Source organism: Periplaneta americana, chromosome 17 (genome assembly GCF_040183065.1).
Source record: "Periplaneta americana isolate PAMFEO1 chromosome 17, P.americana_PAMFEO1_priV1, whole genome shotgun sequence".
Taxonomy (NCBI): Eukaryota; Metazoa; Arthropoda; class Insecta; order Blattodea; family Blattidae; genus Periplaneta; species Periplaneta americana.
In genome coordinates, this window is record NC_091133.1 from 8325465 (window position 1) to 8344108 (window position 18644).

An 18644-nucleotide genomic window follows, 5' to 3' on the forward strand; every position below is an offset into this window, starting at 1 on the left:
ACCCACTAGGCACTTCCTCGAGAATTTGTTCATTATGATGTTTTGATGATTTCTTGTTTTATTTATGCTTTTGCGTAGTATCCAACTTGTCAAATTTAAAAGTAATGTATAAACAAATCATTACCATATTAAAAACGCATACGATTTTTAAAAATACTGAATAATTTTCCTGGGGGCTATATTCACATTTACATGTATTTTACATTCACACATCTGAAAGGAAACCTTATACTGGAAGAAATAAATAATGTGAAACACACAAAAAATTAGGTACATGACATAAGGCCCACACCTGTGGTTAGCGCGTCTGGCCACGAAACCAGGTTGCCGGGTTCGAATCCCGGTCGGGGCAAATTACCTGGTTGAGGTTTTTTCCCGGGTTTTTCCCTCGACCCAATATGAGCAAATGCTGGGTAACTATCGGTGCTGGACCCCAGACACTTTTCACTGGCATTACCACTTTCATCTCATTCAGACACTAAATAACCTCAGATGTTGGTACAGCGTCGTAAAATAACCTACTAAAAATACGTGACGTAAGTCCTTAGTTCTACTCAAGATATGGTGCACCTCTGACATGCTTTTACATTGCCACAAATCTTGTATCGCGATCTTTGTTGTTGGGCTATAGTGCCCACAGTGATCCTTCCTCCGGTGTTCTTTGATGGTATCGAAGGAACGAATTCGTCTTCCACTCTTTACAGAAGTGTCAAATTTTAGGCTTGCGTTATTTCGTGGCCGAAGGCGAGTGCATCCAAAGACTTTCCATATGATCGATTGAATGAGAAGCCAAGCATTGTTCATGCACACATCTAATATCCACGAAAGTAATGGTATGTGCCATTTTTGCACGTATATCAGAAGTATGTACGCCACTCATATTGCAATTATATTTACGGAAAACATAAGGCAGACGAACTTTGATTTCCTCTTCTTGTAAAGGGGCTACTTCATGTTCGTTAGACGTGATGCTCACCTTTATTTCTGTCTCGCTTTATTTTACGTGTCGGTGGTGAGGAATTCTCAATTTCATTGCTGATAAGATCTGAGTCTTTTCTAATATCGGTGCCCCCTTCCTCATTATAAGGCTGAACAATGTCTAGTAGCTCTGTCACTAACTCTGCTGCGGCTTGTAGTTGAGCTCGGTCGGAGTCCTTGCAATCTTCATCTCCAGAATCTGAATCTGTTATCCTCAGGGAGACCAATGAATAAATCTGCCCCGTATTTTGGGGTTTCGGGAGAATCAGATCTCTCCAACTATTCTAGAATTTATATTACTGTCAGACCAGTGAGTCTGAAAAGAGGGAATATTTATGTTTATGGAAACTGTTATGAAGGATCTCAGTTTTCAGATGGGGCCAGTAGAGAATTCTCATAAAGATAATGAAAAGACAAAACGGGGTCATTCTGATTGTTATTCACACCCGACTCTCATAGGTGCCGCTAGTGCCGAGAATTATGAACTACTTAGTTCGTCAAAGACTATCAAGAGTGCATTCCAAGCGGTGAGATATATCATTACACAAATAAAACAATTTTGTAAACGAAAGCGGTAATAAGCCTGAGATATTCTGAGAAATGCTATCAAAATTATCATCCCCAAAAGCACTCCTAATCCTTACACAAACTTCTATTGAGATAGTTGTTCGTAAAAACATCACTCAAAGGAAAATAATAAGAAAACAAAATGATTTCATAATGAAAAGCTATGTGAAAGGTAATCCTCGAATAAGTGCTTAGAGGGTCGTTATCGACCCACACTAAATTCTAAGCCCTACTGTACAGCAAATAGCGTAAATATTGACAAAAACATACAAGATACATATTCTCCTGAATCTTCTTGGCAGGAAACACTGATTGTTAATAAAATTCACGGATTGAACAGAGTTTTTACTCACTTTTTCTTCTCCAAGGCAGACGGTAGTTGCGTCATATTTATTCGGCAAGTTCCGGCGCAATAATGACGTGGTCTGTTGGTTTCCCGCGTGTTCCACAAGTGCATTGTACCTTTGTGCATCTAAGAAAAGTAGACACGTAGTGTTGTCTAGACTAATTCGCGTGGAAAATAATTTTAACCAGTGGGTCGAAAACGACCCACCTGGGCATAAATGGGTGCAAATCAAGCTTTCAGGTATAACTCCCTGTAAAGTTTATTTGAATAATTTCGAGGGAAAAATTGTTCCGGGGCCGGGTTATCGAACCCGGGACCTTTGGTAGAGTTCCCGGGTAGCTCAGTTGGGAGAGCGTTGGTACTTTTAACCAAAGGTCTCGGGTTCGATACCCGGCCCCGGAACAATTTTTCCCTAGAGATTATTCAACAAAATTTAAATTTATAAACACAATTCAAATGTTACAAATTCGAAATTTCACAAATTATAACAACAGATGACTTGTACGAAGAAAACGAAATATGTGACTTTTCCCAAATATACCTAAAAAATACGCCATTTCAATTTTCGCACCAAAAAGCGAATATGCAACGCAGCCTATGCCAAAAGCCCGAACAAACCTAACCTAACATATATCTTATAAAAATTAGCTAAGTTACCAAACGCCTGAACAAATGAAACGTAATCTGTCACCAATCCTCAACCTTAGTAAAACTCCCTTTCTATCAAAAAACGTACATGAGAGGAATACGAAAAGGCTGAATAAACGAAACCTCACCTATCACTGATACTCGACATTACGAAAACTCCTTTACTAAACACTTCTACGATTGGTACACAGACAACTAGCGGGTAATATGGCCTCTCTTAAGAAAAAAAAGGCCATATATGTACAACATTAAACAATGGCGCCTTTTACTAACATCTGCCATACGAACCACATACTTCGCTGGGTCCTGCCTCCATGATTGTTAACCAAACGACACAATTATCTCCCATCTACGAACACGAATTACCCGGAAATCCATACACTATCACAAAAAAAAAAAAAAAAAAAAATATTACCCCAGTGACTTCACAATCTTGGTAGCATACAGACATCTGGTCACTGGAGAGCCATCATCTACTACGAAAGAGGTAAAATTACATATACACAGAACAAATATTTTATTGTTTGAACGCCACTTCTTAGCTATAAATATATACGATCTAAAAAATTACCTTACAAAATATGACACTTATATCTTATGTCATGATGAGGAATATAATTATCCAATAAAGTGCTTTTGTGAAATACAATAATATATCTACATAGGCCTATTTCTTGTCAGCTCTCACCTTTATGCATTCACTTCACTTCAGTTTATTTACAGACGTCATGCCAGCCCAGGTATCTGACTTTAATGTCCAGTACTATTAATCATTATCCACTACCAATATCATAGCAAAGACCAATCAGAAGAGTTGCCAACTCTATTCAGTAAGAAAGCATAACCTGCTAACAAGTTATTAATGAGTTTGGTTCCATGTACATAACATTGTGTACCAAAACCTGCTACATTCTTTTCGTCTCAATTATGTCATTAGGCTTATTGACAAACAGTAATGAAGCATGTAAAAACTTACCGCAGATGGGCCAGATGATACCTTTAGCGAACATATCATATCCCTTCTTCTTTTCTATTGACAAAATGCCTCCAACTTGAGGAGATGACAGATCCCTGGCATTTGTACATATTTCTCACATAACTAGAATATCCCTGCTAATATGGACAAAAGATATTCTTGTAATAAACAGACGAAAAAAATGTTAATTAATCTTTCGCAGCTGTGATAATCACACGTCTTCGGTCAGTAGTAGTGTTTTTCTCTGCATTAACACAGATCTAACCAATCATGGCGTTAAAAGTATTACTACTTCAACTACTACTGCCACCAAATAAAGGTTTGACAACTGTATATCTTTAAAACTGTCTCATCTTAAAATCCTTCTAGTTTTTATGCAAAAAAAATGAGAACCAAAAAAATACTAGATTTTTTTAACATTTGGCAAAGGCTAATGATATTTGCAATATTCATCTTCAAATACCAGAGTTTAGAAAGTTCAAAGCCGAAAATATATAAATTATCCTAATAAACTTCTGCTTGATCGCAAGGAGTTTAGTTAACTGTCACAAAACATTTCTAAACCTCACAATTGATACCGACAAGACACTACTTATGAGGCAACTAGGCGAGAAGATAGCGGTGTATGATGGCCAGTTCATTTCCCCTTCCACTGCACCGATTTGCTATATATTATACTAGTCAGACGTCAGATGTATACTAACATTTGTTCTTCCTCTGATACATATCTTCAAGTGAAATATACTGCCTGATAATACACGTATATATCAGCGAAAAAATATACATACACACATACATATCTCCGTTGGCGCGTCCATAGTTTTATTACACTTACTATGAACATCTTCACTAATCACTTTCAGGAAATTCCGAAATTGTGGACCCTTTATCTTATTAGCGAAATACATTTAGCGCAGTTCAAGTTCAATTTGTATGCTCAAAATGACTGAATGCACGACCTGCAATAGGAATCCATGTAAACATAAATATATCACAACCCAGTCGCTTCTAGACTGTGTGTAAGAGAGCATGACTTTTAAAATTACGAGAGTGCGAAAATTTCTTGCCACAAGTATCACAACTGAATGGCTTCTCGCCAGTGTGTACGCGTACATGCTCTTTCAAAGCACATGAATTTGACAATTTCTTTCCGCATATATGACAACTGAATGGTTTTTCTCCAGTGTGTACGCGTGCATGTTTTCTCAAGCCACTCGAATGCGAAAATTTCTTACCACATACAATACAACTGAATGCTTTCTCGCCTGTGTGTATAAGTTGATGTATTTTCCGATTACCTGGTTGCGAAAATTTTTTTCCACACACATCACAACTGTATGGCTTTTCGCCAGTGTGTACGGCTTCATGCCTCTTCCGATGAATAAGTTTCGAAAATTTCTGTCCACATATTTCGCAACTGAATGGCTTCTCACCAGTATGTACGCGTGCATGATCCTTCAAATCGCTCGATTTACAAAACTTCTTCCCACATAAGTCACAATTAAATGGCTTTTGCCCTGTGTGTAAAAGTGCATGCCTTTTTAGATTACAAGATACCGAAAATTTCATTCCACACATGTCACAAACGAATGGCTTTTCACCTGTATGTACACGTATATGTCTTTTTAAATGATCCGAGTTTAAATAACTCTTTCCACAAACATCGCAAATGAACGGTCTCTTGAACTTGAGCTTTGCCAAATCGAAAAACCTCTTTCCATGATCATCACATTTTAATTTATGCTGTTCTGTCTGCAAGCACTTGTCTTCTGCAATACTGTTGCGGTAGACTGGCTCTCCAATGCTGTGAAGAAAATGTGATTTGAGTTCGAGCAATGGAAACTAAATGAGATTAAATTACCCTAATAAAAATACATGCAACACAAATATATTAGTTAGTGATTAGTAAGTAACGCTGAAAAATATTTCGACGTATTTAAATCTACTAGAATTGAAGTTCACAGTGTAATAATTACTGTATAAGGAACAATCCTCTAGTCAGATGCGGTCTGTCGTAACAACCTCGCAAGAAACACGAAGCACAGTACAAGGTCATCTCACCGAATGTCTTATCTAGTATGGAAGGCGAGAGATAAGAAACACAGACGTCTTCCTTACACCGTAAAATATAAGGATTTATTTTCTGCGTTTATAAAAAACGTCTAATGGAATGTACCAAATCAACAGCAAGATGGAGTTATAAATAATATACTACGAAAAAACTTATACAGTTATTACTGATAATTAATAACACTAGGGAACAACTGTTCTGCGGTAAAAAAGAACTTTGGTTATTGGTATGGAAACCGATGCCCTGAGTTCGAAAATAATTTCGTTTTTTATGTATCACGTCTAGTTTTGTCGCAATTTCATTTTTTCGGTACATATCGCCGTGCAGTATTCACTATACATTAAGCCGAGGTGCCCCCTGGCTGATGGCACTAAATATCCACAACTAAATACTCTTGTTCTAATATTTCTCAGAATGATGTTTCATCATCCCATGCCCTATCACCCCATACCCTTTCTCATTTTATCGGGAAGTTGTTTACAGAAAACTCCAACAATTATACAATTCTTAAAGCTTTCGGTTGAGCAGGTGGCTTACTTCTGTGAACACATATGAATTTTGTTACAGTGGAGTCCCTAGAATCGTAGTGCAAAAGCGTGATTTTAAAAACTGAATATGGCGAGTACATCAGGATTGCGTAAGAGACAGTGTGTACAAAATCTTCAGAAGTTTTGCTATATTTGTGGATGTTATATGTTCGAAAAGTACGTAAAATAGATTCGTTTGTAAAGAAGCTATATTTTGCGTACTTCAAAGTAAAAGTTGTTGACATGGATAAATCATTTGCACCTCATAGTGCGTGTAACAGTTGTATAGAAGGACTACGTTACTGGTATGCAGGAAAACAGAAAGCAATTCCATTTGCTATACCAATGGTATGGAGTGAGCAGAGGAATCACTATGATGTCTGTTATTTTTGTACGTGTAATGTCACTGGTTACAATAAGGAAAACAAGAAATCAATTAAGTATCCAAATTTTCAATCAGCTTTGAGGTCTGTTCCTCATGGACCCGACTTATCTGTACCTACACCACCAGCAAACTTGGGTGACAGTGAATCTGAAAGCATTTCTCCGAATGCAGATACTGAGATGTCTTCTGATCCTGACCAATTTGACAATTGACCAAAAAAAAAAAATTGCCCAACCCGAGCTGAATGATTTGTAAGGGAATTAGGACTCACCAAAAAGAAAAGTGAATTACTAGGCTCTAGACTGCATGAGAAGAACATGTTGGCATCTGGAGTTACATTTTCGTGGTACAGGAATCGTGAAAAGCTTTTCCGTAAATACTATACACAGGGAGATAGACTGGTATATTGTAAAGACAGATTTGAGAAATCTACTAAAACAGTTGGGAGAAGAGGTATATGAGCCCAGAAGTTAGAGACTTTTTATTGATTCTTCGAAAGGAAGCTTTAAAGGAGTATTGCTTCATAACAGCAATAAACTAGCGTCCATAGCACTTGCACATTCTACAGCCCTTTCGGAATCATATGAAACATTAACATTGGTTTTTGAAAAAATTAAATATCATGGACATGAGTGGCAAATATGCAGTGACCTGAAGTTTATTAGGACAAAAGGTAGGATGCATACAATTTTCGTGCTTCCTGTGCAAGTGGGACAGCAGGACCAGGGACAAACATTGGAATACTGTATATTGGCCTGAAAGAAAGCAACTAATGCCAGGATACAAAAATATTAACAATGTTAACTCCCGTTGCTCGTAAGAAAATTATACTTCCTCCGTTACATAAAAAACTGGGAGTTACGAAGCAGTTTGTCAAGGCACTAGACAAATATCTTCCTTGCTTCATTACTTATGTACGAAGTTTACTTCTTTGTCACACGCTAAAATGAGGGAGGGTATATTTGATGCCCCATAAATTCGAAAGCTGATGACGGACCACAATTTCACCAGTACAATGAACGAAAAAGAAGAAAGTGCATGATGGAACATATTCAAAGAAGTTGTGAAGAAATTTCCTGGTAACGTGAGGAATCGACGGTACAAAGAAATTGTAGGAAACATGTTGGACAAGTTCAAAGTGCTCAGTTATAACGTGAACCTAAAGCTTCACTTTCTAATGGCTCATATAAATTACTTCCCTGCGAACTTAGGAGCCCTCGGCGAAGAGTAAGGTGGAAGGTTCCACAGAATCTAAAGCGACACTACCAGGGACATTGGGACATAAATATGATGGCCGATTACTGTTAGAGTATTCCATGTGATGACTCTTCCAGAGAATAATCGAGGACTTCACACACACTAAGATTCCATGGAAAGAGAAAAAGAGAAACTGAGGACGTCTACCAGACATTCTAAAGTTAAGCTTTCTACTCTTATAATTTCGTTTAGTAAGATGTTTTCCTTGTATATAGGCCTAATGTTTCTATGAATTCTTAACTGTATCTTTTATTGTTATACAACTTAGAAAAAAAATAGATGGACGAGTTAACGAATCAGATACACAAAATAATTATATGATTTCAATGAACACGCTGTAACATCATTTTTACTTTGTGGCAAAATAACGTTTTGCTAAATTGCCAAAAAACCTGACGTGATACGGTAAAACAAAATACATTTTTGAATTCAGCACACCGAAATTAGTAATATATATATATATATATATATTTATACCGCAGAAGAAAAGTTTCCATTTGTTCCCTAGTGTAATTATTCAATATTTGATTTACCACAAATATAATATGATAGGTCCATACATAGTGCTCCGCCTATATACTGCGACAAGGTAGAAACGTTTTACAAACAAACTTCTTCTGGCAACTATACCACAGGTAAACGTCAGGCTCATATTTTGGCGACATCGTGTATTTAGTTCGTGTATCTTAGCAACACAGTTGAAAGCTCCTATACCTATTTCTCCACTTCATCAATAAACAATGTAGTAAAGCCTCACACATTTCACTCACCTCTCAGTTAAGACTTCATCGTCTTCTGCCGTTACTTCCAGCTTGACCTCCTCCTTCATTTCATTTAACTCACGTGCCTCCACCTGTCAAACATTATGTGAAACGATGGTATGCGAAAATAATAGGTGAAGAATCAATGCAGTTTATATATGATGTACCCTTCATTTCAAATCCTAGTAAAGAAAGTGAAATGTCAAATATTGACTCTAGAAAATGCATATGCTTTAAAAACATACAATGGGGAAAAAATAACATATTTTGAAAGAAAGAAAGAAAGAAGTCGTTGAAGTAAAAATTGTATAAATAATAAATTAATTGGATGAATAAATACGAATGACACTGGAATTTTATTCTGAATAGGATTCAGAGAGAGCAAGTTGAAAATTTATCGAACATGAACGGTAAAATTAGTCATGGAAAATGGTTGGTAATGCATATTGGAAATATTTAAGAATTTCGGGAATTGTAGCAACCATATAACTAAACCAAACAAACTAAGGTTAGCAAACTCTAAAAGAATTTGAAAATTCAGGGTAAATAAATTGCTTAGTGCACACAAAAATGGAAGAAATTATCTCATATATAAACATTCAGGTCGACTCTCCCACCTAGTATAAAGTTCAGTTGCTTCATTTACGACCTTTAAACTTTTTACGTTTCCAGAGACTAGTTTGATTTAATTTTTCCCAATCCAGTCTGTTGGCTTACGGAAGGAGTTTGGACACATTTGACATTTTTAAATATTCCTCCCTATCTAACAGTCAGTGAGAGGTTGCTTCTACAGAGTGGAGCAGGATGGAAACAGAACTCCGAAGATTTTCTGTGTATTGTGACATTCATATGAGCTTACCAGCAACTGATCCCAGCAAAAGATAGACATCAATCACGTGAACTTTGGCTATCAAAGGAATATCTAAACAAAAACTACAAGAAACCTACTTAATTATATTTCCTACACCTAGTTTCTCAACCAAAAGTTTACTCAACTACTACTTCTGTAATTCAGATTGATGGCCCCTCTATACAGGGCTGTCCATTAAATTAGAAGTGGACCTGGTAAAAATTATCAGCAGTGATTAAAAAATTCAAATTGGATATGACTTAGTGAATGTTCAGCATCGCAGTCCCTACCAGATAAATTGGGTGGAGAAAATTCACGAAGGATTACAGGATGAAGAAATGTACAGCATGAGTCAACAATCGTACCCCCTGGTCACCTGAATGTAGCCGCCACATCAGCCAGTAAATAACACAGAGATAACTACCGACCAACACACTTCGTGAATTGGACTCACCTCATTTTCTCTTTTCACGATGGGAAAGTCAATTGGCACACGAGTTTCATCAAATGTCATCTCTGATTTCAGATCATAGCTGTGGTCCACATATTCCGTCTTTATTTCAGTCAAGTGTAGATCTAACGAATTTCCTTCCTGCAAAACACACCACATAATAATTATGTAATATAATGATATTACGAAAAACCGACTCTTTTTAAAGTCTGCCATTTTATTATTAATTCAAGTGTACCCAGTCCAGTATCAGTAGTGAAATAATCTGGATGCAAAGTCTCATGTAGTTTGATTTTATTGTTCCCAATTCACTTTGCTGATTTACTCAAGGAGTTGGACCAGAGAACAGGAGTAATTCTTTGTTGCAAAGTAGCAGCAAATACTCTTTAACAATAATACTGAAAAGTTCACAAGAACAGAGGCGAATAACTCATCAGTGCTATCTAGCGGCAGGGAATGTAGACAGTCAGGATAACGTGACACATAGCGCGGTAAACTACAGCTAACAAGAGTTTTGTACTTCAACACATGGTAGAAGTCGTAAGGATTATTATCATGGTTACTGCACACAATGTCAGGGAAATGTGGAATTGTTTGTCCTGTGTTCTTCTCTAAAAACTGCGCTTGACAAAAAGATGCTAGATCGTTCTTCAGATTTCCAAAAGGTATAGATAGGTGAGTGAATAGTCATGTAAACACGAGTAGCCTATTACTTTTCTGCTATTATTATTATTATTATTATTATTATTATTATTATTATTATTATTATTATTATTATTGTTGTTATTGTTATTGTTGTTATTATTGTTATTATTGTTATTGTTATTATTATTGTTGTTATTCCAGTAGAGGAGACAGCAAATAGACTTGTCCTGTGACCTTATCATGTGTCGTGGCTATATCACCAAGAGATACGGAGGGAGAAGATAAGTTTTGGTCTGAGATGAACTTCCGTGTCAGTAGATTCTATAATATTAACCATCATGAAACAAACTTTCTTTCGATAGCTCATTCTTTCACATGACAGCATACAAATGAAGAAATCGTGTTGCAAGAAATTGTAAGAGCTTATGTTGCAGATTAGGTGTGTAGCACAGTCAATCACGAAATTTGTCGAAGGAATTTATCTTCTATAGAAAACCCGAACGATGACGTAACAACGCACATCGCAAATAAAAAATACTGTAAATATTCAAAATGTTTCTCTCCTGCTCAACCAATTTTGTTCTGATGTTTTCAAAGAAATTTATCATGTTATTTGTAAAACTGGAATTGGTATAAAAAAAACTAGTTAAAATGGTAGTGCTCTCTGTTAACATGTCCGCTTGCAGTGACTGTGCCAATGTCTTCACTGATAAATAAACATTTCAATGTGCGAGTAAATTGTTACATTAAAGTAAAATGGATACCCATATAGCTAAAAAAATAAAACAACCGATGAATGAAAGCTGCTAAAGTCATACACAACTAAACTTTATAAAATTTGAAAATACGGGAATTATACCAATCAATTTCTATTCTAATAACTTTGTAACTTGTTATTAATTGAAAATGTTGTGAACAAAGTGATTGTAAAGTAAACTATTGCTTTGCATTTTCTTATTGAGATCAAAAGCACACCTCTCCACTTTACCTCATGTAACCCAGCATGCCGCACAGTGTGTGCAAACATTACAAGCCACTATACTGTTTTCGCTGTAAGAATAATCCTAATGTAAACACAAGCACTTGGCTGTCATTCCCGTGATTGGCTCGCAGTCGAAACACTCACACAACGTAGGAAAATATAGTCCGTATTTGCAAACTATCATCTAGTATTATTTGAAAATAAAAAAATTGAATTCTAGTTGTTAAATACAACGAAACATATAACTTCACTCATATGTAAAACGATATGTAAAAGAAAAGCTAATTTTATATTTTGTTATGTACTATTAACGCGGATGAATACAAACAGTAATACCGAGGTAATCTGTTCTTGTAACAAGCTGGCGTCACTTAAGCTCGTAGTTGTTCACGTAAGCACGTGGTACTGAAGTATGGCTTCTGCATTCTCGGTGTGTTTGGTTATTAAACATAAGAGTAGAAACCCTCTCAAAAGCGGAGAAAAAGAAATAGTCGTAAATGTATATAATAAGTTTTGTGAATTTTAATTATAGTAATTATAAAGTAAATGTTACCTAAGCAAATGAATGCATACTAGTGAGGTTAGGTCTACTTGACGAGTAACGGGAAATGTTTAACATGAAACAGAAAGTACAACAGTAGACGGGAACACGTACTGACAATCTATGGCGCCAAACAGCGGCTAATGAAGCCTCACTTTAGTCACGTGCTATTGTTTATATTAGGATTTTTCTTACAGCGAAAAGATTATAGATGGCATCACTGTTACTTTTCGCCATCGCTTGCAATGCTAAACAGGAAAGCTTTCTGGTATTAATGTTAGAGAGTATTTGGTAACAGTCAGTGTGATGATGCTGCTGTGGAACAGATGAAGATGGAAAACAAACACTGGAGTAGTCTTTATGATTTATTATTTCATTGCATAGTTACAAACAACTGACCCCAAGAAAAAGACATCAAATATGTGGAGTTTGTCAGTAAATCACATTTAAAAAGGAAAATTAAATGAAACACAATGAAGTGTATTTCCTAAATCAGGTCCAGACCACATGTTAAGCCAGTTAGCGAGATATTAACTGAAAATGACCTCCATTCCATACTGGACAGTCAATTAAATTAAAAGCAGACATGGTTTAAATTATCAGTGGGGATGAATTCGTCAAATTGTATATGTTTTATTGAACATCTGCATTGCAGTTTTCATGAAAAAATTGTAGTGGAAAATATTCCCATATCATATAGCATGAAGAAATGGACAGAATGGAACCAAAAACCGTATCCCCTGGCCACCTGAATATAGCAGCCACATCAGCCAGTAAATAACAGAGAAAGAACTACCGACCAACACAATTTATAAACTGGACTCACCTCTGGTTCACTCTTCATGATGGGAGAGATAATTTGCAATGGAGTTTTATCAAAAGTCACCTCTGTTTTCACATCATAGCAGTGGTCCATACATTCCGTCTTTATTTCAGTCAGATGGAGATCTAATACATTTTTTTCCTTCAACACACAACATATGATATTTATGAAATATAACAAATGTAGTTGTTCACGAGAACCAGTGGCCATTTTTAATATCTATCCACACTATTATTAAAACTTGATGTCAACAAACGCATATGTACACATTCCAGAGACAACAGTGAAATAATTTGCATGAACTGTGTCGTAACGCAGCATGTAAAAGGATAGTTTCGTAATATGATCACAGTCTAGTATATACAGTCGCGAAGCTCAATACGTAGTAAATATGCAAACATTAGATAGTTGCTCACCACTAGGATCGCTAATATCGCCTCATTACAGGCAATGCAAAATAGTACCGTCACAGTCTATTGTTTCTAGCACCCTCAAAACTCAAGCTTCATTACTGTATATAGTAGACTACAATATGATACTGATACGCACAAGTTCATATTTAGTTCTTTTCCTGTTTCTTCATACAAATATATTTCATTTCTGAATGACTTGAGTTAATACAGAAAATGTAGGCCAGGAAGTATGAAATAAGTTTTAAATTGAGTTATTGCTTTAGATAAGGGGTTATCAACTTTTTCAAGAGAGTGAGCATTGCTCACATGTAATACTAATGAGGGAGTACCATGAAGTCGAACAGGTTTAATATATGAAGACATAATTAAATTAAATAACAAATAAAATACGCATTTTTAAAACAATAACAGTGGTAAATAGATCTTTGAACTTCAATGCCATTCAAAATTTCAGTGATATCCTAGGATAATCAATAAACTAATCATAATCTCGCGTTGTTATGAAGGTATTTCATAAGTGAGAAAGTTTTCTCTTTATTTTCTTTGGCATAGGTATGTTGTCCCGAACATGTCTATACGTTTGCAAGAAACAATCCGTAGTACTGGAACCTTTTTATATCTTCCCAAAGATTATGAATTTTATTTTTCTTTTTAAAACAAAATATTTCCGGGCTAAGAATAACTGAAGTTCTATCAACTGAAGTTCCTTACATGTAGCAATATTATTGTATGACTTGAGGCTTTCCCGGAGTTTGATGTAGAATAACTCTTCTCGGGTTCTCAGCCAGGTGAGTTGGAGATTAGCTTCCAAGCTTTCGACGGCTAGCTCTGCCATCTTCTTCAGGGACGAAGTGATGTGGGATGACGGCGAATCGAAAAATCGAAGGAGAATTGGGAGGAAAATTTAAAAGGTACGCAAAACGCGTCCTTGCAAGGGGTTGGGGTCTGTACAAAACTAAATATGTGAGCTCCAAGCCTGTTGGCCACTAGTCTCACTCCGGGTTACGCTGCTCCCCTGAAGGAGCTGCTGACGTTTGCCACCAACCAGAATGCGCCTGGCGGTCGGGACTAGGAACTAGCTCCTGATTGGCCCGCAGTGGGAAGCCCTAATTTTGCATATATACCGGCTAGACGTGGTCCCACATCACTTCGTCCCTGAAGGAGATGGCAGAGCTAGCCGTCGAAAGCTTGGAAGCTAATCTCCAACTCACCTGGGTGAGAACCCGAGAAGAGTTATTCAGCAATATTATTGTCTTGAATAATCTTGATTTTTCTGATTAAGTCCATACAGAATTGAAAGGGATTATACAATATGAAATACAGGAGTCTGTTAGATTGCTGAAGTAATATAACGGATGGATAGCAACGCTAATTGTTCCAACTCGTGCAACAAAGCTTGCATTGAAGAAAGGACCTCAGGAGCGTTCGTGGTGACGAGCACATTTTTATTCTCATGACAAGAGCACCAAATATCATTAAAAGAGCACATTGGTGCTCGCAAGCACCAGGTTGAGAACCCCTGTAATTGATGTTTCTTCCGAGAGTAAACGGTTGCATAATATTGCAGAGTTGCTCTCTTTAATATTGATTCGAAAAGCAATTACCTACGACGACCTCTGACATTTCTCCTTACATTACTACAGTGAGACAAGAAAGAAAGGACGCTACTTATTCTGTAATTCAAAGTCATGACCAACTTAAGAAAAAAATTAGTGCCATGTTATAAACGGTAACATCTCCTCGCTGATGAATCTATCATAATAGCAAGCCATCGCAAACAACATATTCTTCAACATTGAGAATTTAATTTTTCAGGCACCATAGCCGAGAAGTCTACATGGGGGAAGAAATTTGGTCACGAAACTTTAACTATTTATGGTACCTCAGTCCACATGGCAGTCTGATGAATTTGAGCAACAGAATACAACGCGAAATCTGGTTCTGCTGACCAGCTATAGTGCCAGGGGAGATCATGATAACCATAAGATAAACTGTACTGGTTGGACTACAGTGCAGCTCTGTTGTCGTATGTGGACGTCAGGTCAACAGTTGGCTGGTCCAGGGTTATTCTAGGTTCTTTTTTCCGCCACATGATTCATTGTTACAAATTATGCATTTAGAAACTAAATAGTAATTCATAATTCCTCTCAATATAGACTACCTGTGATAAAGAATTCTCCTCTTCTATATCTGTCTTAATACTTCTTTCTTTTGCTAGAGGGTCGATATCAGGCTCCATCTTGATGACATCCATCACGACTGAAATATTGAAATGAATAAGAAACTTCAGAAAACAACATTATGCACTATAACACAGTAATCAAACTGAATGTCTCTACGCTACTCCGTGTCTATTTTATATGAAATTAGGAGATACAGAAGAGTTAGAGAACAAGGATCGAAAATATTGTGATCAATGCGAACAGAAAACCCGGAGTTAAGACATAGGAAGAATATAGACCGCCATAGGAAAGAAGAATGTTTAGGCATGGCAGATAAGATGAGAAAAAAGAAGATTTAGTTGGTTCGACCATTTTATGAGGATTGATAACGACTGACTTACAGTCTATACAAAACTAGGAAGGTATTGACAGTTCTCTCTCGTACACGCGGGCAGGGAGCGACGTTGTGAATTTGTGCGGTAGTGCAGTGTGGCTCCCTTTGCGCCGCCTATTTTCCGTGTCGGAACTAAGCAGTTGTCATGAAATCATAAACTCATAGATTTGTATCATAACGTAGTCTTTGGCCTGACCAATATAATAATAATAATAATAATAATAATAATAATAATAATAATAATAATAATAATATTCTACACCTGTGGAGTAACCGTCAGTGCCTCTGGCCGCGAAGCCAGTTGGCCCGGGTTCGAATCCCGGTCGGGGCAAGTTACCTGGTTGAGGTTTTTTCCGGGGTTTTCCCTCAACTCACTGGAATTATCACCTTTATTTCATTCAGACGCTAAATAACCTGCGATGTTGATAGAGCTCGTAAAATAACCCAATAAAAATAATAATAATAATAATAATAATAATAATAATAATAATAATAATAATAAATATATGAATTTATTTTTTTTATTTTAGTTCGTTATTTAACGACGCTGTATCAACTACTAGGTTATTTAGTAAATAAGAATGTTCTTACCTACGGTGCGTCACAAAATACAGTTTTCCTGACATCTTGTCAAAAATTAGCTGGTATGGACAAATGTTCTCGCGGAATTCAAACACTGCCAACATTATAATATGATATGATCATTTACCTTCTAAACAATGCATCCAACAGTATAAAACAAGAAAAAGTTTCATAGGAATCAGTATTTTACGCAAGTCCTATTCTTAGGTCGCTATGCAGTAAAACTTGTTAAACTGACCATAGAAGTAGACTTACATAAAGAGTTACCAGCGTAGCTCAGTCGACTAAGGCCTGCCGATCCGGAGTTGCGCTCGGGCACGGGTTCGATTCCCGCTTGGGCTGATTAACTGTTTTTTTTCGATATCCTCACCCGTAAGGCGAATGTCAGGTAATCTATGGCCAATCCTTGGCCTCATCTCGCGAAATATTATCTCGCTATCATCATTACCATTAATTCTAAATAATCTAGTTGATATAGCGTCGTTAAATAACCAACTAAAAGAAAGTACTACATAAAGAGCAGATGTCACCACACAGCTTAAAGGTACCGGCACAACACGACTTTACATAAAAAAAGTTCAAACACAACATTTAACGAAATCAATAATAACAATACTACTACTACTACTACTACTACTACTACTACTAATAATAATAATAATAATAATAATTATTATTATTATTATTATTATTATTATTAATCAATAGACAAGATGTTCTGTAAACTACACCTGAGTTCTATTAGGCCTATATGACTAATTCATGCATGTGACGTTTATTTTATTTTTTAAATAGATTATTTTACGACGATTTATCAACAGCTTAGGTTATTCAGCGTCTGAATGAGATGAAGGTGATAATGCCGGTGAAATGAGTCTGGGGTCCAACATCGTAAGTTACCCAGCATTTGCTCATATTGGGTTGAGGGAAAAACCCGTAAAAACTTCAACCAGGTAACTTGCCCCGACCGGGAATCGAACCCGGGCCACCTGGTTTCGCTGTGACGTTTATTTCCTACTACAGGTGTGATAATAAGCTAATGCATGGTAGGCCTACTTATATTTCAAGCTAAACATTAGATAGGCCTACTTGTTTTTATTTTACAGGTGTCTATTATGTGAAATGAAAACAGATAAATAATAACTGTGCGTTTCTCGCCCATATGAAATCAAACCTGTGTTTACAATATAGATCTAATGTAATGCCTTACACAGCTGGCAGTGTTTTGTTAATAATAGTTAATACTAATAATTTTCTTTTCATCTGAACTATTATTACAACATACATTTGTATTTCTGTTCGCTCTATATGTTGTCAAATAACTATAATTATAACGTCTTTGATTACGGTTCAAATTGTCCAAGTCTTCTTTTGTTTCATGTGAAACTAACGGAACTACTGTAAGCTTGATTATGTCCATAACGTGGTTGCTTTAAATGTTAATAGGATTTTTTTCGTTTATCCATTGATTGATTTATAAGATACACAAATATGACTTAAACATTCAACATTCATTATGCAATGCTTAACACAGCCTTCTGCTAGCCGGCGCTTTCCCAAAACATGGCGACGGAAGCAAGCTTCAATTTGTCCCTACTCTAAACTTCTGCGCACCCTCGGCTGTAGGGGCTTGGAACCGACCAACATCACAAAGGAGAGTTCATGCGCGCGAAAAACCTACAGATACTGTTTATTCCAAAAGTTCTAGGCCTATATTGTTTTCCGACAAAGTCCGTTTGTGAAAATGAGGTGACGTAAGTTACGCTTATAAACAATGCAATGTAGATACTTACCTTACAGGAAGAAATAAAAATTTAATGGATTTATATATCTGCTTCAGGTGTCAGTCTCAAGGATTACCCACGTCCAATATATAAATAAATATTGCAACTTTATTCATCTGCGTGTTCAGAAAGAAGTGATCAAGGAAGCCATGATAGCAGTCCTTATGAATTTCGTGACTACAGTACAGCCGGTCGTTCTCCGGCCCTGACGTTTCTCGTGACCGAGAAGGACAGTGTTGCCGATACGTATAGACAGAATGAAAACTGTCACGCGCACGCCGGCCGATTTTGTGACGCGGAATAAAAACTAATTCGAATGCGTAGGCTTGCCTATAAATCATTTTACATATAACTTAGAACACATCCTTCATTAATGTACACAGCGTAGATCACAAAACAAAAGCTAATGCGAACGCGTATGTAAATCATTTTACACAAACATAGATCGCATCTTTCGTTAATGTACACAGCTAAATAATCATAACAGAATAAAAACTAATG

The 18644-nt window shown here is 36.5% G+C and overlaps 1 protein-coding gene across 1 annotated transcript; it reads right to left on the bottom strand.

Moving 5' to 3' along the window:
* Positions 1-2969: 2969 nt before the first annotated feature.
* LOC138693403 (zinc finger protein 235-like) lies at positions 2970-18266 on the bottom strand. The gene is made up of 6 exons (XM_069817348.1): positions 18153-18266; positions 15383-15480; positions 12812-12949; positions 9821-9958; positions 8526-8608; positions 2970-5319 (listed from the first exon to the last, which is right to left on the bottom strand). The coding sequence occupies exons 2-6, from the start codon at positions 15473-15475 to the stop codon at positions 4524-4526; spliced, it is 1248 nt and encodes a 415-aa protein (XP_069673449.1). The 5' UTR covers positions 15476-15480; positions 18153-18266; the 3' UTR covers positions 2970-4523.
* Between the last annotated feature and the right edge of the window lie 378 nt (positions 18267-18644).

Excerpts from the sequence above, each read along its gene's own strand:
- LOC138693403 (XM_069817348.1), bottom strand. The coding sequence starts at position 15,475 with ATGGATGTCATCAAGATGGAGCCTGATATCGACCCTCTAGCAAAAGAA. Across the intron at positions 12,950-15,382 it reads AGGAGAATTCTTTATCACAG|GAAAAAAATGTATTAGATCT; the intron begins GTAGTCTATATT and ends TGTGTGTTGAAG. Across the intron at positions 5,320-8,525 it reads GATGAAGTCTTAACTGAGAG|CATTGGAGAGCCAGTCTACC; the intron begins GTGAGTGAAATG and ends TTTTCTTCACAG.